The sequence below is a fragment of the Lycium barbarum genome, chromosome 4 (genome assembly GCF_019175385.1).
Source record: "Lycium barbarum isolate Lr01 chromosome 4, ASM1917538v2, whole genome shotgun sequence".
Lineage (NCBI taxonomy): Eukaryota > Viridiplantae > Streptophyta > Magnoliopsida > Solanales > Solanaceae > Lycium > Lycium barbarum.
In genome coordinates this window covers 146,929,238-146,956,056 of record NC_083340.1, presented here as the reverse complement: position 1 = coordinate 146,956,056, position 26,819 = coordinate 146,929,238, and the positions used below count along the sequence as shown (strand labels likewise).

The 26,819-nt window shown below is 35.0% G+C and overlaps 3 protein-coding genes across 3 annotated transcripts; 2 read left to right on the top strand and 1 right to left on the bottom strand.

Moving 5' to 3' along the window:
• Nucleotides 1-3,690: 3,690 nt before the first annotated feature.
• On the top strand, nucleotides 3,691-5,028 carry LOC132636932 (ethylene-responsive transcription factor ERF017-like). Its single transcript, XM_060354024.1, has one exon. The coding sequence runs from the start codon at nucleotides 4,095-4,097 to the stop codon at nucleotides 4,746-4,748; it is 654 nt and encodes a 217-aa protein (XP_060210007.1). The 5' UTR covers nucleotides 3,691-4,094; the 3' UTR covers nucleotides 4,749-5,028.
• Nucleotides 5,029-8,876: 3,848 nt separating this feature from the next.
• LOC132638012 (uncharacterized) lies at nucleotides 8,877-9,299 on the bottom strand. Its single transcript, XM_060355006.1, has one exon. It carries the CDS (start codon nucleotides 9,297-9,299, stop codon nucleotides 8,877-8,879), a length of 423 nt encoding a protein of 140 aa, XP_060210989.1.
• A 2,931-nt stretch (nucleotides 9,300-12,230) lies between these two features.
• Nucleotides 12,231-12,746, top strand: LOC132638809 (diphthamide biosynthesis protein 3-like). Its single transcript, XM_060355574.1, has one exon. The coding sequence runs from the start codon at nucleotides 12,290-12,292 to the stop codon at nucleotides 12,533-12,535; it is 246 nt and encodes an 81-aa protein (XP_060211557.1). The 5' UTR covers nucleotides 12,231-12,289; the 3' UTR covers nucleotides 12,536-12,746.
• Nucleotides 12,747-26,819: the final 14,073 nt, after the last annotated feature.

The following is a 26,819-nucleotide window of genomic DNA, read 5'->3' as shown; positions in this document are numbered from 1 at the left end:
GTTCTCCAAACCGAAAGAGTGTGATAGTAATAGTTGGTCTCAAGCTTATAAATCGTAGATTGTTATTCCTGTATCAATGGAGTTTATAACAGTACGCTTCATTCATTCTAACTCGAGATTATGATTTTATATGACTATAAGCGTATCTTAGTTTCTGATATGATATTACGTAAATTTCTTAGAGTTGCAGCACGAGAAGATAAATTAGGGGATATTTGCAAGCTGACGCAAAGTGTAGTCCACTTATAAAATGCTTTTAGTTTTATAATTTTTTAATATGAAATTTTTATTTTTACACATAAGATATTTGAAAAGGTCATTTTTTTCCTATTCAGATTGTAAGAGGACAATAAATCTCATTTCCTCGACGCAAAGTGCAGGAAGTCACGAAGCAATTCACTACAAAAAAAAAAAGTAATTTGTGGAGGTTGAAAATTGCAATTCGCGGAGGTTTTAAGCTACGCTAGCAAATAGTGGAGGCTAAAACCTCCGCGAATTGCAACTTTCAACCTCCACAAATTACCTTTTTTGTAGTCCGCAAGAAAAAGTCTCATATAGAGTATATGTTTAAACGAAAGGAGCTTTTTTTTTTTTTTCAAAGATTGAAATGAATTTCTTTCTGCCTAAAATATTACTTGTTTAATTTCTAATCATAACAAGAAAATCAAAGAGGTAATTAAAGTAACACGCGTAAGAAGCAACACAGTCTCACTATGCATGCTTAGCTACTTTTTTCTGCGAATACTAGGAATGTAATCATATACTCCATTAAAGACTTTCGGAAAGTACGAACCAAGACATATAAATTATAATCACATGACAAGATTCACATGATCAGAATCAAACTTCCATGTCTGACACATTAAAATTATACGTTATTTTTTTGGAGCCGCGTGAGAATGTAAAAAAGAGGGTAAAAGGAAATTTAATTTTCGTAGAAAGAAAACCTTCTTTGTCACTGAAAAACACCAATACGTATCGATGAATCCCAACGTTTTCCACCTAAAAATCAAAATCACTTTATAATTCTCTCTTGTACATGCGCTCTCTCCCTCTTTTTCTCAACACGAACCAAGAGATATAATCACATGACAAGATTCAAATAAAAGGAATCAAGTTTCCAAATTTGACACATTAAAATTAATAATGTATCTACATTAAAACAAGTAGAAGTAGAGGATATAGCGTATAATAGTTCAACTGGTTCTAATATATATTGTGAACACGAATTATAAATGTTGATATTTATATATACATATAAGAATTACTAATAATATATAAATATATAATTCTTCTAAAAGGTGATGAATCTAATAAACGTAAAATCGAGCTCATTAAATTTAATTGTTGAATCAACCTCTTTTTATGTAAGAAATACTTAGAATTGTGAATATGCCACACGGAGAAGAAACAAACGTTTGATAAGTTCGACCAATTATTGGTACTTATCAAAAAAAGACAAACAAGAAGGAACGGACACAGACAAAAGTCAAAGTAGGTCCCACAAAAAGTTCAAAAAATGCTGACATGTCAATTTCAGTATAAACTACGTGGTACCCCAAAAGCACATGTCTAATGGACTTATAGTTTTATACTCTCCCAGCTTCCACGACACAACAAAGGTCAAAATCGGTCCCCACAAAAGATTTAAAAAATGCGGACATCACGGGCGGCTTCACACCATTAGTTATGAGTTTGTGGGAATTCACAACTTTTATCTGAATTTTGTATTTATAATATGAAATCTTTCAAATATATAAGAAATTTGAGCTGGGAACCCAGTAACAACAGTCACTGTTTGCTGGCAACCCACAAACTTCAAATCCTAAATCCGTCTCTACTGACATGTCAATTTCATTACAAACTACGTGGCACCCCAAAAGTACATATCTAATGAACATTAAGGGTGTGTTTGGTATGGAGGATTTTTTTTCCGTAAAATGTTTTACAATTTTTCATGTTTGGTTGTTCAAAATATTTTGTATAAAATATTTTTGTCAAGAGAACAAGTTCCTTAAAAATGAAAAATTAGCTTCCCTAATTGAAGTAAGGAAACAAGTTCCATATGTGATATTCTAAGTTCATTGTCTCATTTCCACCCAACCCCCACCCTTGAACCCACACCCTCGAACCCAGATGCGAATCTACGATTTAAACTCTATGGATTCAATCTTAAGATTTCTGGCATTGAACCCATTATATTTTTAAAGTAATGAGTTCATGTCTACTATTATTTATTATCATTTTAGTAATTCTTTACACATAAATTTATACTAAGAGTTCGATTGAAGCTCTACCTACAAGGTTAGATGTGACCACTGCCCAAACACCCACTCCTCACCCCATAGTGTTTTACTAGATTAATAGCGTGTTTGATCAAACTTCTAAAATCAGATTATTTTGAAAAGTACTTTTCTCAAAAGTGTTTTTAAAAAAAGTACTTTTGGCAAAAAATAATTTGTGTTTGGCCAATTAAAATCACTTTTAAGCAGCAATTAGTGTTTGGCCAAAGTGTTTTTGGACAAAAGCTATTTTTTTAGTTCTGCTACTTCCAGAAGCACTTATTGAAGAAAATAAGCACTTTTAGGGAAAAATAAGCTTTGATCAAACAAGCTATAAACTGAAATGCTTATGTAATACTTTTTTCTTACTTACTTACCAAACACTAGAAAATAGGGATAAAACACTATTACCCCCTGAACTTTGGCCGCAGTTGGTACGACACTCCTTACCTTTTTAGGGATCTTATTACCGCCTGAATTTTTTTAAAACGGAATAGTTACCACCCTAAAATTGGATACCTACTCTCTTATGAGAGGGTGACATACATTCTACTTGCCACATGTATATTTATTTGTTTTCTATTTTTTAAATTCTTTCGCTTACGTGGCAATTTTTTTTTAAAATTGAAAAACTGAATGTTCTTTAAAAAGGATATATAAAAAAAAAATCTGAAATTTTTGATTTTTTTAAAATCCGTTTTTCTTAAAAAAAAAAAAAACAAATCTAAAACATTGATATTTTCTTAAATATGGAAAACTGTTTTTTTTTTAAATGTATTAAAAAATCTAGATTTTCATGATTTCATTTTTTAGGACACTTTTATTTTTTAAATAAAATCTGGATTATTTAAAATAAATGAAAAAAATATTTTGTTCTTGTCAAAATGTGAAAAAACTGAATTTTTATAAAAATTTAGAAAAACTAATTATTTTTCTAAAATGAGGAAAACTCATTTTTTAAAACTAAATTTGGAAAACTAGATTTTTTTTTCATATATAGAAAAAAAAAATCAGTTTAGCAAAAAAACTTTAAGCTTCAATGATAATTAATTCGGTGAAATTAAATGTGAACTACCCAATTAAAAAATGATACGTGTCAGATTTCATGCTTCTCAGTCTTCCTAAAATACACTCTTTTTATCACATCAGCACTTAGATGATAACTATTTCGTTTTAAAAAAATTTAAAAAGATAATAAGACCTTAAATACTTTGCCATCTTCCACGACACAACCAAGTATTATTATCCACACGAGTAATTTAAATCACACGTGGTCCTCTATTCTTCTTTCTTCTTTCTCTTGTTCTAAAATACTTCCACCGCGTAGTCCACAACACGGCCTGTTGACCCACAGTCTCACTCTCCACTCTACCATACATATATATAGAGCCGCCAATTCCATTTTTTAACAACAACCAACATTCCAATTCATCACTCACAACACAATTGCACAAAAATCTTGAATCTCTTCACAAAAACAAAAATCACTAAAATCTTGAATTTATTCATCCCCCCCCCCCCCCCAAAAAAAAAAACACTATAGAGCTTCCAATTCCAAATTCTAGCAACTACCCAGATTCCAATTCATCAACCCCAATACAATTTCAGAAGAATCTTGAATTTTTTAGCCAAAAAAATTTCACTAAAATCTTGAATTTTTTCACCCAAAAAAAAAAAAAACACTATAGAGCTGCCAACTCCAATTTCTAAGAACAACCCAGATTCTAATTCTTCAATCACAATTCAATTCCACAAAAATCTTGAATTTTTTCACCCAAAAAAATAATACGAGTATTTTTTTCTTAATAAATAATGGTGAAACCCAATAAAAAAGATATGTCTGAATTTTCGCCTTCGTCGTCGTCGTCGTCCTCATCATCGTATAGAGGAGTAAGAAAGAGGAAATGGGGAAAATGGGTTTCAGAAGTTAGATTACCAAACAGTAGAGAAAGAATTTGGTTGGGTTCTTATGATACACCAGAAAAAGCTGCAAGGGCATTTGATGCAGCACTTTTTTGTTTAAGGGGTAAAAGTGCAAATTTTAATTTCCCGGAAAATCCCCCAGAAATAGTTAACGGACAGTCAATGACACGTTCGGAGATACAAGCGGCGGCGGCCCGGTTCGCGAATACTGATTCGGATCCACGTGTCAACCCGAGAGAGCATTCGGATCATTCATCGTCATCTTCTGAAATGTTTCGAGCAGAGTCGCCATCTGTTTCTGTTTCTGATAGGATGGAAAGTGAAAAGACTGAAATGACCCTGGATAATGGATTTATGGACATGTTTAATTCGATGGGGACAGCTAATGACATGTCCAATTTTGGAATTTTCCCGGGTTTTGATGATTTATCTAGTGAATTTTGTGTACCACCAACAATGCCTAATTTGGAATCAGAAGAAGAGAACTATCTCAACTATGATGGTTTTCAATCACATGGGTCTTCATTTCTTTGGAATTTTTGAAGATAGAAATGTTGACTATATTCACAGGGGTTAATATAAAATTAGGAAAGGCTCAAATACAACAATAACATATTCAGTATAATCTCACGAAGAAAGGGTGAGATGGTAATAATAATTATTGAGTAGGATTTAGGGGAGCTTAAATTTGAATTGTAAACTTTAGTTGTTGATTTGTAGACAATTCTAGACTTTTTTTTGGTTGCTAGAATTGCTACCACAAATGTGATTCTATACTTATGAGGATATACTATTCTGCCACTGAAAATTTTGTTCCCTATAAGACCCATGTGTTGTTTTTGGATCAATTTACTCTACTGCAAATTAAGCAACATGTTCAAGTTTTTCCTTTACCCCCTTCCCATATACTCGTATAAGGTTACCTATAAACTGATAATCTGTTTGACCAAGCTTTCAAAATTTATTTAAATGTGGTTTGATCCCTATTCATATACAGTACAGTTATCTATAATAACTTTAACGTGATGTGTCAGACTTGGAAATTTGATTCCGATTATGTGAATCTTGTCATGTGATTAATTATAATTTATATGCCTTGGTTCGTGTTGAAAGAGAAGGAGAGAGTCTGCGTGAGAGAAAATTATAGAGCAATTTTAAGTTTTAGGTGAAGAACAATAGAAGGTGATGAATTTATCGATAATGAAGTTTTTCAGCGACTGAAATTTTTTTTTGACGAGAATTAAATTTTCTTTTTATCTTTTTTAATTTTTTCATGCGATTCCAAGGAAGTAACTATACTTTTTTCTCCACCTCGTCATCATCCGAGGAGGTAATACGTTCACTTCGAACAAGTATAAAATAACAATAGGTCTTGTAATTGATTATGTGAGACAATATATATTAAGTTCAAGGAGTACTTATGCATTTTTCCTATTTGGTACTCTTTATATAACTCCATCAAAGTCTAGAGAATTATAATTGCGGGGATCGAGACCATACAATAGTTCGCACATCGGAAATAAGTACGCATAGAAAAGCAAAATTTTATGTGAACAAAAGAGTTAAATGCACCATTCGATTCTTTCTTATGGAAAAGAACTGTAAAATATAGCATAATCCAAATATGTATTTTAACTTTAACTAAATGGACCGTTCATGTTGATTTGAGTCCACTTTTTTGTGAGAGAAAAAAAGTGGCGAAGCACATAATAAATTTTTTTTTGGTTGAAGGACAACAAGCTTGATAGCCATGTAAGTGAACACTCTTTATTGAAAAATTATATCGTGTATATAAAAAATAATCGAACAATATGAGTTAAAATTTATTTTTCATTGATATTTATTAAAACTTGAATATCATTAGCATAATTTTTGGCTTAAGTCACTACTGCTTGGCAGGGGTTGGGGATAATATTTTTTTACTAATTAGCAGTAAAAGATGATAGGTCAACACGAAAATGGGAGTCCAAAAGATACTAAAAGTCTAAAATAATCTCCAATTAGTACGAGGTACGCTCTAAAAGCAGACAGTGAACTTAAAAAATTGGAAGTAGGGAGGAAATCTTAATTAATCGAGTCAACAAACATAATGTAGAGGATTTTAGTCCTAGATTAATATTGTGATACTCTTTTGTACTTTCCTAAAGTCTTCAATATATTCCTAGTATTTGCAGGAAAAAGCAGCTAAGCGTGCATAGTGAGACATAGTTACTTCTCACGCGTGTTACTTTAATTACCACTTTGATTTTCTTGTTATGACTAGAAAATAAAGTTTACTAATCAAAGTGAAATTACCTTCAGCTAGATATGACGGGGTTGCTCATATGGCAAGCATCCTTCACCTCCAACCTGAAGGTTGGGTTCAGCTCACCAAGAAAGCAAAAAGGGAGAGCTCCTGAGGGAGGAGCAAAAAAATAATAAATAAAAAGAACTACTTTCAGCGCTCCTTTCGGCTAACACATATATGATATATCATATATATATTGACGGTAAATTATTATTTTTTTACACTATCATATCACTTATGAGTTAATTGTAAGTAATCCATCAATAATTAATACTAATGGATAATCTAGTAAAAATGACACAACCTGCTATCGCACATTAAAATTCATTGCTTAATCTAGTAAAAATGACACAACCTATGTGCTATCGCATATTAAAATTCATTGCTAATCTAAGAATATAATTTTTATATTATTAGTGTATATAATTTAAATTAAAAATTTTAATTTGATGTTCCCCACATTTCCAAAAACTAAAGTGCGAAGATTAGGCATAGGTACGCCGTTAATTTGGTCAGCAGTCAGCACCAATGAACCTCTCCCTAAACTCGTTTTCTTGTATATACTACATAGTAGTCAATACTCGGAGTTTTATTGTTTTAGCCTGTCACATTTTGCTATCTCTATCATAATAACAGTCCAGAAATTTTCACTAATTGCGATTAGTCAAATTAAAAGAGAACGTGTGTTACCTAAAAAGTGAAGTATTGTTTATTTCCAAACGTCTAGAAGTATCGGAGCCAGAGCACTTGTAGCTTACGGGTTCAGTTCAATCTAATAATTTTGGTCCAAATATTATCTTTATCTTTAAAAATTCATATATATATATATATTGGGACGCACTAATTTTAAAAAAACTAAAATGCTGAATTCATAATTTCAATTTGTCTCTGTCATGAGTGTCGGTTCAAATGTCATTAAAATGTGGAAGCAATAAATGGTGTCATCGAAGTAGCTCAGGGTGACTAAATTCTTTAAGAAAACACGATTTTCTGTTGAGCTTGGAACTAATTATTCTAACATTTTTTCTTTTTTCAATTGCTAACTTTTGTAAACAAGGATCAAACACTAACAAATTATCTTCATCGAGCACATTTGATTCCGTTTAAGGCTGTCTTAGCATTTTCATTTCATATTCAATGTTAATTAGCTAAACATTAAGAGAAAACTAAATTTTAGGCACTAATAATATATAAATTAACATATAAAAATATTACCAGTTTGGGTAAGGCCATTCAACCATTTTTTGCATATTGATAAGTGTTTAGACATCTTCATGATGGATAAAACTATATAATAACCACTTGACGTTCTTGTTATTTTTAGTTCCTTACTACTATTAAGATTTATATTTTTATATAAAATATTTTTTTTCATTTGACCCACGGGCCGACACGACCCAATTGAGCTCGATCAAGCCTCAAGGGCCTGCAAACTAACTTGGATTGGGCTAGCTAAAACTCTTCGATCTTAAATGATTCGAAAAATCTTAATCAAAATATTATCAAATAAAGGCTAAGTTGAGTCGAGCTAAGTCCATAATGATAGCTCTACTCACAACTAAATAGTGTCGAGTATATAAATAGACTTTGGTAACGCCCCTTTATGATATTCTTTTCTTAAAGGGAAACTAACGCTTCTATTATTGCCTAATTCCAATTTTAGTTCCTATAATATTTAACTAAGCACATTTAACGTTTAATTAATTGCGAAGTGTGATTTTGATCCTTGAAGTTAATGGGAGTTAAATGTATAACGGAATGGTATTTCAAAATAAATTAAATTAATTAAAGAGAAAAAAAGAAGATGAAGGATTAGTAATTCTAAAGGCTTAAAGTTCCGCCTGATGTATATCGACGGGCGAAGAGATAAAGCATAAATTAGACTATGAAGGGTAGTTAAGTCTTTTCCTCTCAAAAGATGTTAACTAACTAATTAGTTATTTAGTTAATTATTTTCAGGAAATTAGTTATGAGGTTAGTAGTTAACTAACTCTCTAGCTAGGAATGTTAAAAAAATTCCCTTCACCTAGCTTGAGGGGAGTGTTAAAACATAAATTAGACTCTGAAGGGTAGTTAAGTCTTTTCCTCTCAAAAGTTTTTTTTTTTTTTGGTCGAAAGGTAACTTTTTATTCAACCAAGTGGAAATATTTAAACCAATTAGCTGTTTGGACTCTTAGCTAATTCCTATCTACATAAAAACTCTCTAATGACTATAGAACTCTGGTAACACTACAATTCTAGCTAGGAAAATTGTTAAGCCTTTGCAGTACATTCCTCCATTTTGTCTGGTGTTGGCCCTTGATGTGTAGGTGAAGTATAATCTCTGTGCTCCAATATCTGCTATCCCGGTGCTGTTGATGAAATCTTCGAGCATTCTGTTCAAGCTAAACATGATAAACACAAGCACCAAAGAGCCATCCTATTATATGTGTTCCAGCTTTGCCTTGTTTCACCCTACTAGACAGCCATTGAATCTCAGTCTCCCATGTTGTAATCTGTCTCATCATTCCCAAACATTGTAAAAGTGACTTCCACATACTCCTAGCATATGCACAATCAAAGAACAAGTGAGTGAAAGTTTCCATCTCTTTTGTATTGCATAACACACAGTCTGGAGGCACCTGAATGCCCCATTTTTCTAGCCTGTCCACCGTAGCCAACCTTTCTTGTATAGCCATCCAGAGTATAAATTGATGCTTTGGTATTTCCCCTTGAACCATAGTTAAGCTCTTCCAATTGACTTTTGGAAATTGAGGAGTGAATAACACATAAACACATTTAATGCTGAATTTTCCAGTATTTGCCATCTTCTGCAGGTCTGTGAACAGTGTTGTGGTATTGAACCATGATCTGGCCTAAAGAATCTTCCTTACAAGCCAATAAGCTTGACCAGGAGTCTTCATTGTCCTTATATCATGTCCCTTTATGTAAAGGTTGTGTATCCATTGGACCCAAAGGGTGTCTTTCTTAAATGTAACAGCCCAAAGCAGCTTGCAGATTGTTGCTTTGTTCCAAACCAGAAAATCAATAAGATTCAGCCCCCCTGCACTTCTAGGTTTGCAAAGTGTTTCCCATGATACCAAGGCGCTCTCGGAAGCTTCTGTATTTGCCGTCCAAAGAAAGATTCTACAAATACTAATCGAAAGTTTTATCACCTTCTTTGGTAATAAGAAAATCTGCCCCCAGTAAGTATGCATCTCAAACAACACACTCTTAATCTGTTGGACCCTTCTACTGTATGTCAAGAACTTGGTGGACCAACATCTAATCCTTGCTATCATTTTATCCACCAAAGGAATGCATTGTTGAATTGTGATTTCTTAGAGGATAGAGGTACCCCCCAAATATTGAAAGGGCATCTCCCCCACTGAAAAACTCATCTCCTCAGGAATCTGGTCTCTAAATTCTTGGGTTGTGCCAGCCAAATATAATGAACTTTTCTCCATGTTTGCCTTCAGCCCCGATACCTCAGAGAAATGGTTGAATGCTTGTAGTATCAGCTGTATAGATGTTCTTTCAGCTTTGCAGCATAGAAGTAAATCGTCTGAAAAGCAGATGTGCACAAGCTTGAATTTTCCACATTTGGGATGATACTTGAAGGAAGGGTTATGCCTTAGCTGTTTGAGTGATCTGTTCAAGTATTCCATCACCAGTACAAATAGGTATGGAGATATAGGATCTCCCTGTCTAAGCCCTTTTTTTGCTTTAATTTTTGGTGTTAGACTCCCGTTAAACAGTAGTGAATAAGTTACTATTGTGACACTCCATGATAAGCTCAACAAACTTGACATGCAGCCCAAACTCCAATAATACCATCCTCAGGAAGGCCCATTCGACTGAGTCATAAGCCTTCCTGATATCTACTTTAATTAAACATCTTGCTGATATTCCCTTCTGTGTGTATCCTTTGACTAATTCATGTGCCACAATGACATTATCTAGGATATTCCTACCCGCTATGAAAGCTGATTGTGAAAGGCCTACCAGATAGTCTACAACTTATTTGAGTCTTGAGGTATGCACCTTAGATATAAGTTTATACATTGCACTGCAACAAGCTATTGGTCTGTACTCTTTGACGTATGTAGTGTTGGCTACTTTGGGAATTAGAGTCACAGTTGTACAGTTTACCTCTTTTAGGAGTTTTCTTGTTTCAAAAAATTGCAAGACAGCTTCCCCCACCCCATCACCAATAAGCTCCTAGTAGTGTTTGAAAAATTCCACACCAAAGCCATCTATACCAGGTGCTTTATCAGTAAGTAAGTCTTTCAGAGCTAGTATTTCTTCCTTGGTCACTTATTGTACCAGGGCCTGTTATTGTTGTCTATCTAGACAAGGTCCATCTTTGGCTATGTATGAGTCTAAGCAAGGCATCTCAGCTGCACTAGTACCCTGCAAAGCCTTGAAGAACTTTATAAATTCCTGCTGGACTTGCAATGGATCAGTTAACATGTCACCTTGGTCATTACATATAAATGCAATCCTGTTTCTTAATTGTCTAGCTTTCAGGTGTGCGTAGAAGAATTTTGTGTTTGAATAGCCATAGGTAAGCCATGTTGCTCTTCATTGTTGTCTCAATACCTGTTCATGAAGTAGAGACCATTTTTCTAGTTCTGACAAAACATTCCTTTCCTCCACTACATGTTGTGAATTGAATAGATCATCTTGTAAGTCTTCTTGAATATGTTGCAATCTCTTTTGAAGTTCAGCTATCCTTGTCTCTAAGGAGGAGGCTTTCTTATGCAGATATTTTGTAGCTGTCTCAATAGCTTTCAACTTCCTGCATACTGAGTACATAGCATAACCATTTATATGTTGACCCCAAACAAGTTGTACTGCTTTTTTAAATGCATGCTCGTGAAGTAGTGCATTAATTAATCGAAAAGGCTTTGGCAATATTTGTCCGGTAGTATTAGTGGTCATTATTATAGGTGAATGATTAGAACATTGAGGTTCTGCATAGAAAGCCTCAAAATCCCCATATTTAGTGAACCAATATGAATTACCAAATACCCAGTCAATGCGACTATAAATTCTGGCCTCTACATCTCTCTTGTTACACCATGAGAATTTGCATCATTTTCTAGTAATCTGTCTAAGTCCATTATCATCAAGACACTCTTGAAAATCTACAGTCCCAGAGGGGTGTACTGGAGCACCTGTTGACACCCAATTTTGTCCCGTCTCTCCTTCGAAATACCTATTTGCGCTTTTAATATTTTGGGAAAATAAAAATATATATTATGTCTTACTATAATCATTAGCCTTTTATCAATACCGGCATTGCATTATTCTATTACAGTTACTAGCTATCCTCATCATCATTTATCACTTATCACTTATTATTATTATTATTATTATTATTATTATTATTATTATTATTATTTATTACTATTATTATTCACAATTTTCTATCATTTCGACATTTTACCAGCTTACGCACACGCATCGCATTTATCTTTGCATAATTAAATAATAGTGTTTCTTTACTGTGGATTTTCTCGAAATATTATTGCACGGCTATTACAACGCCATTTTTTTATCTGAGCACTAATAATTGCATATTTTATATTAAGTAATATTTTAACACAAGTTATTTAAATAGGTATTTTATTTAAATGTAGTAGCCCTATCAACCCATACTATTTTCGGACCAATTTATAAATCGGTCCACATTTTAATTTACCTGACATCATTTAATTCACCCCATCCCAAATCAATTAACCCACATTTTGATAACCTCGCCCAAATACCCAAACAGAAAACCCTAACTCGAAATAAACCCTAATCTCCGAGGATGTCGTACGATGACGTGGAGATTGAGGACATGGAGTGGAACAATGAGCTTCAAGCTTTCACATATCCTTGTCCATGCGGTGACTTGTTTCAGATCACAAAGGAAGAGTTGAAGATTGGTGAAGAAATCGCTCGATGCCCTAGTTGTTCCCTTTATATTACTGTTATTTATAATCTCGAAGATTTCCTCGGAGAATCCAAGAAACATGTTGAGCCTTCGAAACAGCAGCCTGTTGCTGTCGCTTGAGAACCTTATTTTTTTTTCCTTTTCCCGATATAGGTTTTTTTCATAATCAATTTAAGATTTTGGTATTATATTGTAATATGTAGTGATTCGAGCTGGCAAAGCTTTGACTCTGAGAGTGAGAGTTGGCATCAATCTCACGCCTTGTCATACTTGCCTGAAATTTTGATGTATTCAGAAAGAAGAATTACCGGTTTTGTTTGAAGTTTGTCAATGGTAGGAATAGGTTTTGGCAATGCAATCTCCTTCCTTTTATTCTTTCGTGCTTTCTTCACTTCTTCCTCAGTTGGCTCATATCCCAAACCGAATGTAAACTGTTGCGTAGGGAGAACGACTGGCTCAATCCGCCCATTTAATGTCTTACCCAACCCGAATCCAGGTTGGTACCCATTTCTCAGCATTTCTTTTGCAACCATAATTGCGGCGCATGATCTTTTGAACTATTGAGTTTGACACACTTCACTCTCTTTAGTGACATTCACAACCTCCCAAGCGTGGTAAGCTGCTCCGTCGAACCCTCCTTCTGCCTCGATGAATGGGGTGGATTGCTCTAGATAGAAAGACGTGTCCCCTTCTCCATGTATACATATTTGTTGCTGATCCCACTCGAATTTGACAGTTTGGTGTAAAGTAGATGGTACAGCCCCAACCAGGTGGATCCACGGTCTACCTAACAGCATGTTGTATGTCGTGGAAATATCAAGTACTTGAAAATCCATAATGAATTCAACAGGGCCAATCAACACTTTCAACTCTATTTCCCCAATAGGGCGCCTTTGAGCCCCATCAAATGCTCGAATATTCATATCACTGGTCTTGAGCTCACTAACATTATATCTGATCTTCTTCATACTTGCTAATAGACAGATGTTGAGTCCAGAACCCCCATCAATCAATACTTTAGCCATAAACATGTTACGACACTTGACAGTTATATAGAGCGCTTTGTTATGCATATATCCTTCTGGCGGCAGTTCTTCATTATCGAAGCTGATTCGATGGATGTCAAGTACGCGCTCAATCATCCCAGCTAACGCCTCACTAGTTGTTTCGCTTGGGACATATGCTTCATTCAAGATCTTCAACAGTGCATTTCTGTGCATATCCGAACTCAAAAGCAAAGAGAGAATAGGAATTTGAGCATTGGTCTTTTTCAACTGATCCACAACTGAATACTCACTAGCCTTAATCTTCCTCAGAAATTCTTCTGCTTCGAATTCAGTCACGACCCTTTTGGGAGGTACATTGGTTTCGTGAGTATTTACCAACACCACGAATTAGATCTGGGTTTCGTGTTATTTTTTTGGCCGCCATTGTTGTTGAAAGCTCTGTAAAGACCAATGCTCAAATTCCTATTCTCTCTTTGCTTTTGAGTTCGGATATGCACAGAAATGCACTGTTGAAGATCTTGAATGAAGCATATGTCCCAAGCGAAACAACTAGTGAGGCGTTAGCTGGGATGATTGAGCGCGTACTTGACAGCCATCGAATCAGCTTCGATAATGAAGAACTGCCGCCAGAAGGATATATGCATAACAAAGCGCTCTATATAACTGTCAAGTGTCGTAACATGTTTGTGGCTAAAGTATTGATTGATGGGGGTTCTGGACTTAACATCTGTCCATTAGCAAGTATGAAGAAGATCGGATATAATGTTAGTGAGCTCAAGACCAGTGATATGAATATTCGAGCATTTGATGGGGCTCAAAGGCGCCCTATTGGGGAAATAGAGTTGAAAGTGTTGATTGGCCCTGTTGAATTCATTATGGATTTTCAAGTACTTGATATTTCCACGACATACAACATGCTGTTAGGTAGACCGTGGATCCACCTGGCTGGGGCTGTACCATCTACTTTACACCAAACTGTCAAATTCGAGTGGGATCAGCAACAAATATGTATACATGGAGAAGGGGACACGTCTTTCTATCTAGAGCAATCCACCCCATTCATCGAGGCAGAAGGAGGGTTCGACGGAGCAGCTTACCACGCTTGGGAGGTTGTGAATGTCACTAAAGAGAGTGAAGTGTGTCAAACTCAATAGTTCAAAAGATCATGCGCCGCAATTATGGTTGCAAAAGAAATGCTGAGAAATGGGTACCAACCTGGATTCGGGTTGGGTAAGACATTAAATGGGCGGATTGAGCCAGTCATTCTCCCTACGCAACAGTTTACATTCGGTTTGGGATATGAGCCAACTGAGGAAGAAGTGAAGAAAGCACGAAAGAATAAAAGGAAGGAGATTGCATTGCCAAAACCTATTCCTACCATTGTATTCTCGAAATGATTCGATCGACTTTTTCTGCAACTTTGTAATTGAGATTCTGTCAGGAGCGATCTCAACATAAAACTTGTAGTGATCCACAAAAGCATTTGCCAAATCATCCCAAGTACGCCATTTGGTTGTATCTTGCTTGGAATACCATTCCAAGGCTTTCCCACTCAAACTTTGATTGAATAGTTTGACTCTTATCCCTTCATTCTTTCCTACGCCAATCAACTTTTCACAATAAACTTTCAAATGAAAGAAAGGGTTTCCCGACCCATCAAACTTCTCAAATTTTGGGATCTTGTAACCTGGTGGCAATTCTATCTCAGGAAATGCACATAATTCTTCATGTTAATTGAACCTTCTTGTTGGCCTTCAATAAATTTGAGCCTAGTATGGTATATGTGTCTGGTCTAACTCTATAAAGGATGATATGCTAGCATTTGTGTCTGTTTGATGCCTCGGTGGAACTCGAGGTATGAATTAGTGTGGGGTTGTGCTTACTCAGATTGGTCTGTATGTCCATTAAGCTATTCTCACATGTTATAGGACTTTGTAATCATCATCTAAGCTCAATGGTGGATCCTTCCTAATATGTGGGCTGGCCAAATCATTATATAGTTGTGTTCTATCTTTTATCTGCTTAATAAAATCATATCTTCGCTATGTGGAACATGATAGTTAGAGTTTCCAAATCATGTGTAGTTGGGTTGTTATGAATTGTATTTGATTTGAGCTGTGTTGCATATGCACAATTAGTAAGTGTATGTCCCTGCCAAACAATCATGTAGTTTGTAACTCTCCATGCCATTTCTGTTTGGTTCTCCTAAAGTTTCTGGACTGATCACTTTAGGGCAGAACTGGTCCTCTCTTATTTCAGATTTCCCTGTGGTTAGTTTGTTTCCTTGCAAAAGGTTCGATTAGTGCCTAAATAAGCCATGTGAAAATCCACAACGTGCTTCTCATATTTGTTAACTTTCTTTGAAATCACATATCTAATTAGTATGCCATCATTGAGAAGTTAGATTTGAGATATGCTTAAAACTCTCCGACTTGCCCAGTGCTTACTGCACATGATAGCCTGAGAACTGGAACCAGTGCCACATCTTTTGTATATCCAAAAGAGAATAGCTTTGTGAATAAGGTGATGGAACTGTTACTTTCAAAAGGTAATTTGATAATGAAAGATTAACCTTTGAATTTCATGAATATTTGGAACCTTCTTCTACTGGTTGAATGGTGGCTATTGCCTTTTACATTGAAAAGGGGGTTGCACACTTGGATTAAATCTGAAAAGGGCTGACTTAGTTTTGAATTTGGAAATGTTCACTTAATTACAGAAGTTAGTCTGCTTGTATGCAATTCTAGCAAGCTAAATTAAGATCTTGAAATGACTTTGGTTCTGTATTTTCTACCTAGGTTAAGGTGTTTTGCCTAAAAATTCGCATCCTTCTCCTACTTAGTCTTCTTTTAGATCTTACGTGTAAGCACGAAGCGTGAAGTATGACATTTAGTTTATGCCATGGTTATTTTCTTTAAAAATTGCTTAATCTTGTTAATTGGAAAGGTTTGAATGATGCAATAGTCATAGCTAAGTGTAAATCTTTTCACCCAATAGTTTGAAAGGGATTAAAAGAACTGCTTTGTCTTCAAGTGCATTTGCTAAGGTGACATGATCCCTAGGAAACTTAAAACGAGGCTAGTTCTAAGATCTGATCTGTGTCAGCATATTAAATTTATTTAAATGATTTCACTAGTTGCTGCTTTTCTGTTATTGTGATGGCTGAAAGCCAAGGCAAACTTTGTTATTCGGTTCAGCCTCCCCCAATAGCCCACCATGCCTAAGATTCTAAAAACCTTCTGATCTTGTTGTGACATTGGAAATGTGGCTGGTGGCAGCCCATTTGTTGCCTGGTTTTAAAGATTGGTGACCTATGCTACGTACTATAATCAGTCTTTGAAGGTTCATTTTCCCTTAAAACATCATATCATGTGTTAGCTGTCCATATCCTTTCAAGTAAATGGATTTCCAGATTTTTTTAGAATTAATGAGTCTTTTGGTTTCTGATTCTTTCTGGAAGTTCTAAATAAAAGTGTCTCAAACTGGTATTGCCTTGAATATGTTTCACTCAGGAATAAGAAATATCTTCGCCTCTTGGTAATTTGCATACATGTGTCTTAAACTGTCCACTTAGGAGTGTGTGTTGTTTCCCTTAGATTCTGCAACTGTTCATCAGATCATGCTTAGTCCGCAAGTTGTTAAGTATGTGTAGATTGGTGTGTTCGTTTTTGTTTGAACCATATGACATGCCCAAGGAATAGGAAGAATCATCATGCTGAATCTATAACTTTAATGTTTTGAACTGCATGGGTTAAAATGTCTGGAACGCTGCTCTTGGAATTCTCTTACGTTTAATTCTATTCGGATTTGTTGAAATCTGCCTTAACAGGTCGTTGCATTGTTTCCTAGTTTAATTATTGAACCTAAATTGAAGTGTGTTAGCTGCAGCACTATAAACAGCCTTTGATAGTTAACTGACTGAATTGCAGATATTACACAGGTCCGTGTAAATTTGTTCTGTCAATGTCTAATAAGTTTTAGTGAATGTCACCAGTTTAATGATAAACATGCGTGGCTTGGGTTTAGTTTAAACTAGGTAACGTGAGATGTTTGTCTACTGTCTTAGGATGCATTTGATTATATTAGCCAAAAGATTTTTTTTAAACCATCACATAGTTACAGAAGATCGTATGTATTCATAAGGTATTCACATGACTTTATAGTTTGACTCAGTCCACCTTGCGCCTACTGTTGAGATGTTTATGTGGGAGTTGTTGAACATATCGACCGTCTTTTATTGTCATGTTGTCAGAATATCAAAATACGTATTTGTTCAAGTAATAACATGTTATAGCCATATATATGTTTAGCATTCGTTGATTATATACTAATCCTTTTTCTTTTTATTTTTTATGCATGACCATCGCATACGAGTCCGAGTGACTCGTCTTCTTCCGCATTTGGTGTCGGGCTAAAAGCCCAACGCAATCTCTTCTCGGGTCAATCTACCGCCGCAGCAGATAAAAAAATATTCTGGGCCAAGCCCATACAGCAGCAGGCCACATCAATACAATGAAATTACTGGGCTGAAGCCCAACAACAATCTGATCATAGCAGCCATGAAATGGGCCGAGCCCATTTAACTTATTCACTCCTCCATTTTTTTTATGCATTTAATTTGTATCGCACGACTAACACTTGTTAATTTAGATGAACCGTAGTGAAATTTAGTGGGGTTTAGTCTTAGTAATGGGTAGTAAACTAATAATTAATTCCATAAGTTTTATTCTCTTCTTCTCATGTTAAAACTATTTATAATGTCTAATATTTATTTTATTTGGAACAATTGATTTGCAAAATAACATGACTATATATTTTAAGTAAAGGGAATTACATTTTATTCTTATTATCATATACATTTTAAACGTCACTAATACGTAAATATAAACTCAAGTATATTTTATAAACACTGTTTTCAAGATTCATTCAATTATACATATTTATAGTCAAGCATAATTAAATAAAAGAAGAAAGAAAACTATTATCTTTTGCATTCAATTTATAAAAAATAAGTTTAGATTTTCTACACTATTATACTCATATAATATAATTTTATTCTAAGTTTAAATTGACTAGGCCTTCTCTTAAAAGCTTCTATTTATATGCGAATCATTATATTTTGCAAGTCTCATTTTTAAAATAACATTATTATTTAAAGCTTAGCAATATTTATAGTTTTATTTAAATGGCATTCAAAGTCCTCTTTTATACAAATTCTCACCTTCATTAATTAACCTAAGTTTGACCGGATAACCGTAAGTTAACGGATTCTAAAGGATGCCTAACCCCTTCCCTTTAGGATAATATAGAGCTCTTACCTAGAATCACACTGGTTAAGCAGACTATTAATTGAGGTTTAGTTTTAACTTTACCTTAGTTAACATCTAGGTGTCCTAATTCACCGTTAAATTAATTAGGTGGCGACTCCTTAAATAAATAAAATAGGAATCACCAATAATGTCCTAATCCTAATTTTGACCCGGGTTAAAATGGGGTGCGACAACACCATGTATCATGTCCTCTACTGTTAGAATTGTATTAAAATCACCCAAGACTAACCAAGAGTCAGTCATTTTATTATGAATCTGCCTCAATGTATCCCATATTTATTTCCTTTAATTGACAGTATTAAACCCATACACAAAGGATATGTAACTTAAGAAGCTAGAATTCCTATCTTCTAAAGAGCAGTGAATCGGTTATGGATCAGACCGGAGAATAGTAACTTTCACCTTAGCATGCTTCAGCAGATCCATAATCTGCCATTTGGGTTGACTGAGTAATCATATGCAACTTCCCAGTCATCCCTTAACTTCCGTTGCACTTTAATAGCTTTCTTGGCCTTTTCTTTAGTTTTCAGACATCCTACTAAGTCCACTTTATTCTTTATTAAGAAGGTTTTGAATTCTTTCTGTTTAAAAGGCTTATTAAGCCCTCTTATATTCCAAGATGTGATTATCGTGAAGGGTTATACACACCCTTCTGTACCCCTTTTGTCACGACCCAATCAGAGGGCCATGACGGACACCCGGAGCTAACCCACCGGGCACCTCTCATCATACTTCCACAACCATATCTAGATGAGCCGCGTGGCCAACTAAAAATCTCTATACATCAATAATACAATTTTCAACGGGCTAAGGCACTTTTATATCAACATCAACAACTATGCCCATACATATATATACGAGCCGACAAGGCTATCAAAATGATATACAAAATATGAGCCGATAGGGCCAAAAGACATCTAACTATACAAAACTGTCTACGAGCCTCTAAGAAGAGTATGTAACATCATATAGACGGGACAGGGCCCCGTCATGCCCATATATATACACAAAAGAATAGTACCAATAACTGCAGCTCCGAATCAAATAGAGCTCCTCTAAGCAGTCTCTGGATAAGCAGCCTAAAGGATCAAGTCTATCTCCCTGTCCACCTGCGGGCATGACGCAGTGTCCACAAACAAAAGGACGTCAGTACGAACAATGTACTGAGTATGTAAATCATAATCAATAATATAATAAAAGCATGAGAAACAACATAAGATATAAGAGTCATGGGATGATATAGCCATTTATACCTTTAGCGACGTTCATCATATTTTCTTACCCTTTTCTAATGAGAACCTTGAATTACATAGGCTTACGTACATAGTAGTATCATACCCGACCATAGAGGTTCAGTGTCTCACATACCCGGCCATGACAAGGCTCGGTGTTATACATACCTGGCCCTACCAAGGCTCAGTGTTATCCGTACCCAACTGCAGTGGCGTGCGCGGGATAGATATCATACCCGACCATATAAGCTCGGTGTTCTTAATAGTCATACTTTGATATATATATATATATATAGGAGCATATACGTACCCTTAACATCATCATCATCATCACTTTCATTATATCCTTCCTTAGAGGATCAACTATCATAGGATGAAACCAATGGTATCACGAGAATATCAAGAATTATGAGCTTTAGTGATTCTAGGAATGAAGTCATCATGGACGACATTATGGAACTCACGTGAAGGTATACAACAATAGGATCACGCCTTAAGAAAGAAGAGTTAACCTTACATACCTTTTTGTCTTCTTAACTACTTAACGTTCACCTCCAAAGCTTGAGAAATCTACATTTCAAAAGGATTCATACCAAGGTTAAGCCTTAAAGACACTCTTAAGTTCAAACTAGAATAATTCATGAGCTAGCGAAAATTGGGCAGCATTTCCCCTATTTTATCTACTTCTACCAAATTCCAAAACAACCCCTAACAACAATGACATTATTGGCAATACCATAATCAAGAGACTTTACTCAAATTAGGCATCATTCAATCCCCAAAACTCCTTCTCAAGATCATTCATAACAATATCTACAACACAACACCATACATACGTACAATACTTCCTCAACATCATTATTATCATCACAACAAGATTATACTCATAGCATGCCAAGAATCACAATTCAAGTTAACCTATAGCTCACAATATCCTTAAATTCATACTTGAACTTCATTTTCACTTTTCTTCCTTCAACCATATGGTATAACAATCAAACAACCTTAACCATATGCAAGAGATGGGAAAACTTACCTTAATCACACAAGAACAAGTCTTGGATCAACTTACTCCACCAAAGTGAAAAACCCTAACATCAACACCCAAGGAAACTTGAGTTCCACAAGCCCCTAGCAAGCTTCTTAGCACTTGAATCTCCTAATTCTTTTGGACTTGGCTTAGATTAGTTTATGGAGTTGAAAAGAGGGTTTTTGGAGAGCTCTTGGATCTGATTTGGGAAAATAAAATGTCCAAATGAAGTGAAATGAAATATATAAAGCATAACTTAAAATCCCGTCGGGCAATCCTACGCCCACTTTGATGGACTGTCAAAATTCCTACGGTCTGTCAAAATGCTCCGTCAAACTGCCCAGCTAAACATGGCTCACTGTGACTATTTTACGCTGGGAAAATACCATTTGACGGGCCGCAAAAATTTCTACGGTCCTTCAAACTGATCCGTCAAAATGTTCTGCCCGAGCAGTCTGTCTTAAAACACCCATAACTTTTTACTCCGATGTCACATTGACGAACGGTTTGTTGCATTGGAAACTAGACTCAATGAAATTCAATTTGGATAAAGAAAACACACCAAAACTCCTCATATTCTAGGAGATATACCTCTCTCAAGTTGGACCAAAAATCCTGTCCAAAATTTTCCAACTTTTCCCAAAGTTCCGACAAACTTAATTTCCTTAATTCGCTTGTTCTCAAATCCTTCCATAGCTTATTTCATGAACTTAAACCCTCATAACCATAAGTTAGGCACATATAATCTCATATATCCTAGAAGATAACTCCCGTTTCCACGATTAGGACAACCAACACCTAACGAATCTCAACGTACAAAACCACGAGGTGTAACACCTTTTGCCCCCTTACTAGTCACCTTCTCTGTATGAATTCTTAGGCCATAATGCTGATTTTGTCTTAGTAGTCTCTCAACTTCCCCCCACATCCTTTGCCAGTGCCTGTTCATAATCATCCTTCTTTGCTTGTTCCACTAGTTTAGATTTTCCTTGAGCCTTAGCATTAGCCATTTCCATATTGGATTGATCAGAGTTTGCTATACGAGTCCCCTGAGATGACCCTGGAATATCATTAGTCGCCTCAGTGGTCTGTATCTGATTCGTCTCTTGTGTTTCAACACTCGGAACCTTGATTTTCTCTGTCATTTTAGATACTGCTGTTATTGATTGCCATTCTTGCTTTGGTGGTCTTCTTCTTCGGTGTGGATTCTGCTTGTTCCACTGTGGTTTTTCTGGTACCTTACAACTACCGCTTTTGTGTCCAATTGAACAACAATCATGATAATTTAATGGTCTTCATTCATATTCTAACTTCTGGTTTACGTGCTCTCCTGAAGGATCCTCTATTAGTACTGATTCAGGGAGAGGTTGTGAGACATCCATGTCTACCAACATTCTAGCATATGAAATTCTATCCCCATTTGCTGTAAGTTTGTCAGTACAAATAGATTTAATAGATTTTCTGATGCAGCTTGCAATGATACTTAGATTTTCAGGAGCCCAGTATTGAACAGGCAAGTTAGGTAACATTACCCAAACTGGATTGTTTGAATAGGTTCCAAGCTCATTTTGAAACTGGGAACCCAATGATTAAGGATTAAGGGTCTGTTGTTGAAGGTGTATGGGCTATGTTGCGATATTTTCACTTTATCTTCGTCACTTTCAAAGCGAAAGATGTAATACCCCTCATCGTGTAGATAAATTTGTGGTGTTGGGACAAAATTCCAAACGCCATAGGCAAATTGTAACGTCTCCTTAAATGGAGGGGTACCACCTATCACATACTCTATATGAGATTTCTGCCATTTCGAAGTTTGGGCGATTACCTCTTTCGGGTTTAATTTGCCAACCTTAACTCCATCTTTCAGCTGTGGTGGAATATAATTCAATTTGACGCCTTGTTGTGATCTGTTACCACTTACCATATCTGCCATAATCGATTTAACCTCACTCGAGCTAGCCGAAAAGGTAAGCTTCCTTGCTGTAGTCATGGTGCCATCTTCCAGATTTGGGGATGTTTCATTCTCATCTTGAAAGAAAGGCTTGCGCGAACTAGATTGAATACCCTAGAGAATAGTTGGAGCACTTCCCCTACCAGGTATCCAGTGTATCAATTGCATTGGAGCAAGAGTACGAGGTACACCATCAGCTGGGGTAACTTGTCGTTCTTCCTCAACTTGAGCTAAGGGAGTAGGGTCCGTTGGAACAACAGGTTTTCTCCGATGGGCCATCGTACTGACGTAGGATAAGTAGTCCTTGCCAACCTACGCTGAGAGCAAATCAGTCCCTTCCCTTTATTCCTCTCAAAAGTTGTTAACTAACTAATTAGTCACTTAGTTAGTTATTTTCAGGAAATTAGTTATGAGGTTAGTAGGTAACTAACTCTCTATATAACAACATATGTATCAAGTTTACTATTAGATTATTGAATCAAAGATATTCTCTCAATTACTTCTCTCTTCTTCTTCAATGAGTTCTTCATAGATTCAATCATAAATCTTAGAATATTTCATTTGTCAATGGCGTCTCAACCTTTAATTTAGAATCCCCTAAGCTTTACTTTTGAATTTTTAATAACTTTTTAATATTTTACATAATAATTATGTTAAATATTCAACATAATGATTATGTTAAATATTCAACTTCCGTAAACTTCAAGGATCAAACGCACACTTTTAAATTAATTAAAGGTTAAACATGCTTAGTCAAATGATACAAGGACTAAAACTGAAACTAAGTAATAACAGAGGAACTAAAACTGCTATTTTCCCTTTCTTAAGTTAGTTCTGAAAGTTCTATATTTAAAGAGCTTCAATACTAATATTTTCATTTTATTTTTTGTTGGCACTTTTTTGTACCCTCGTGATATAAAAGTTCATTTTAATTATAGAGAAGGAAGTGTATAGTGTTTATTATCTCTAATCTAATTGTTAGTTGCAAAATGGTTTTTGACACTTTACTCATGTTTAGCTTAATTATATATCCACTTCTTGTTTTTGGTTCTTAGTTGAACTTTGCACGTTAAATAATATACAACATGTGTAATCTATTTTATATAATAAAATGTTTTATTAGTTTCCTAAATTTAATGATGGCATTTGTTACCCAAACATATTATTGTTTCTGTCAAATGACTTCTAGTTTGTGTACATCTTCTCTATCAAAGTCTGCAACTGACTTATCTTTTCTTTCTTGCTTCAAGTTCTTCTTTCTTAGTATCTCGACCTTATTCATTTTTTCTCGCTTTTGTTTATCCTGTACTTTCCGTACTCAGTGACAGAGCTAGTAAGAGTTAGGGGTTCATCTTCGGTAAAAAAATTACACTATATATATAAGGTGAAAATTATTTTTTATGCATACATAGTAGACGTTGAACCCCCTTGGCTTTTTCGTTTGTTAGTTTCTTTGTATTTTTAAACCCCCTTTGTTCAAATCCTAGCTCCGCGCACACTCTTCTAAAGAGCATGTATCATTGGTGCGTCATCCAGCAGGATCCCCCTTTTCCTACATAACTCCTTTAACTTAACTACAGATGATATCAACTTTTCCCTATCTTCCTTTTTCTTGATCTCTTCTTCCTTTTCTTTGTTGGGAGCCACCATCTTTTAGCCTATGCTACTTCGAGATTTTTAACTAGTGACGCAAAAACTACTTCTGTTTGTCATTTATTTGCCTGGATCACTCATCTCACTTGTGCATGTGAGCTATATTTTACTATATTTTTTTATGGTAGTTGTGTTAATAAATATTAGCCTACTTGTTGCTTATAAGTTGTGATTTATTTAAAGTATAACGAAGGGAGTAGGTTTTATGAAGTGCAATTTGAACCATCTAACTCGTTACTCCTGGAGTTGATATGACGCTGATGTGGTGCTGATGCGGCGCGCGAGTGTAAAGCACCACATACTATGAGTATGGTGTTATATGTGTTAAGGTGATAATAAAACACTTCTGATATGTGTAGGGGCAACTCGATTAGATGGAGTATGTATTCGATTTATCAGGACGACTTTAAAGTGCATTTGGCGTCTTTTCCCTTTTGAATATCATATGGTAATAAAAAAAAAATAGTAATATTGTTATTGAGGAACAAGTCAAATATACCCCTCTATTTTTATTTATTAGTTAACTTTGTCCCTCTTTACATTACAGGGCTGATTATACCCCTACTATTATCAAACTTACACATTTGTCTCTAATTGGATGGAATCCCTCAAATCAACTTAAAACGCCTGATTTCACTTAAAATTACACGGTCCCCTCTTTTGATCCGACTCACTAAATTAATTTAAATCGTACAGATTAAATTCCAAAACTCATTTTCCAATTTCAATTTCCTTAAAAATGACTTAATCCGCCATTTCCATTAGAGGTTCAAGCAATCAAGCAAAAAATTCCTGACAAAGAATAGAATTTGTGAGTCGACTCCATAGGGTTGTGGTCGGGTTAAAGAGGAGATGGGGTAATTTTAAGTGAAATGATATGTTTTAGATGGATTTGGGGCGATTCCATCCAAATAAGGACAAACCTGTTAAATTTAATAACGACATGGATACGACTGTCCTATACACTAGATGCCAAATTCATCTACCTTAATGCTTATTACATCTTCCAAGATTTAATTGACAACCCCTCAGCATTTGGATTCAGCAGCTTTTCGATATGTGATTCCATCTCACGATATGAAATCATATTTGGATATGCAATTTGAATTTCTTAAGTTGCAGTTTTTTTTATAAACATAAAAACTCCACAAGTTATGAAAACCTTCAAAATTTTCTCAATTCTTATACAACTTACCAAATGAGTAAATTATAGTTCAAAATAAAATTAATATGCTACTAGAATGCCTTTCTAAAAAATACAACATCATTTAATCAAACTTTAGTTCAATAAAAAGAAAAATTTAACGTGAATAGTAATGTAACTACTCTTTAATATAATCCTCCCACATGGTAAACATGATATGTGAATATATTTTACCAACTTGCAGATTAATATTTAACACAAATGGTTGGTAAACATGATTGGTGAATATATCTACCAACTTATGAGTCTTTTTTTTTTTTTACAAAATATAAATGTACGGGTCAAATTTTACATTTATATTTTTTGAAATCATGATTTTTTATATCCCAAATCATGCTTTTTTTTGGATGATTTGAGATTTCATCTCATAAAATGAAATTAGAGATGAAATCGCATGTCCAAACGCTAATTTGAAATGAAATCGCATGTCCAAACGCTTACATTTTAGAGTGACGAATGTGGGATGTTGTGGAGTAGGAAGAAATAACGGGCAAATAGCATGTCTTCCACTACAAAATCCATGCCCAAAATAGAAATGAATACCTATTTTGGGATGCATTTCATCCAGGTGAAGCTGCAAATATAGTCGTTGGGAGGAGATCATACAAAGTTAAAAGGCCATCTGATGCTTATCCCTATGAAATTCAACGCTCAGCTCAACTCTGAAGACAAGAGATGAGGCTAAATATCAATATGAAATATATATATTCTTGTGGAATTTCTATTATTGTTGTCCTATAAGTATATATTCTGAGTTACTAGTTAATTTTATTATTTGAGAAATGTTGTAACTTAAAAAAAAATAAAAAACTAGTCCTACAGTTAATGACGACAAACTTAATTACTCCCTCACTCTCAATTTATGTGATATAATTTAACTAGACAAAGAGTTTAACAAAGAAAGGAATATTTTTGACACTTATGGTCTAAAAAAATCTATATATATTTGTGTGACTGTAAATGAACAATTTACAGGATTGCCCTTCGTAGGGGGTCT

Coding starts and splice junctions, on each gene's coding strand:
- LOC132636932 (XM_060354024.1), top strand. CDS start 4,095: ATGGTGAAACCCAATAAAAAAGATATGTCTGAATTTTCGCCTTCGTCG.
- LOC132638012 (XM_060355006.1), bottom strand. CDS start 9,299: ATGGCAAATACTGGAAAATTCAGCATTAAATGTGTTTATGTGTTATTC.
- LOC132638809 (XM_060355574.1), top strand. CDS start 12,290: ATGTCGTACGATGACGTGGAGATTGAGGACATGGAGTGGAACAATGAG.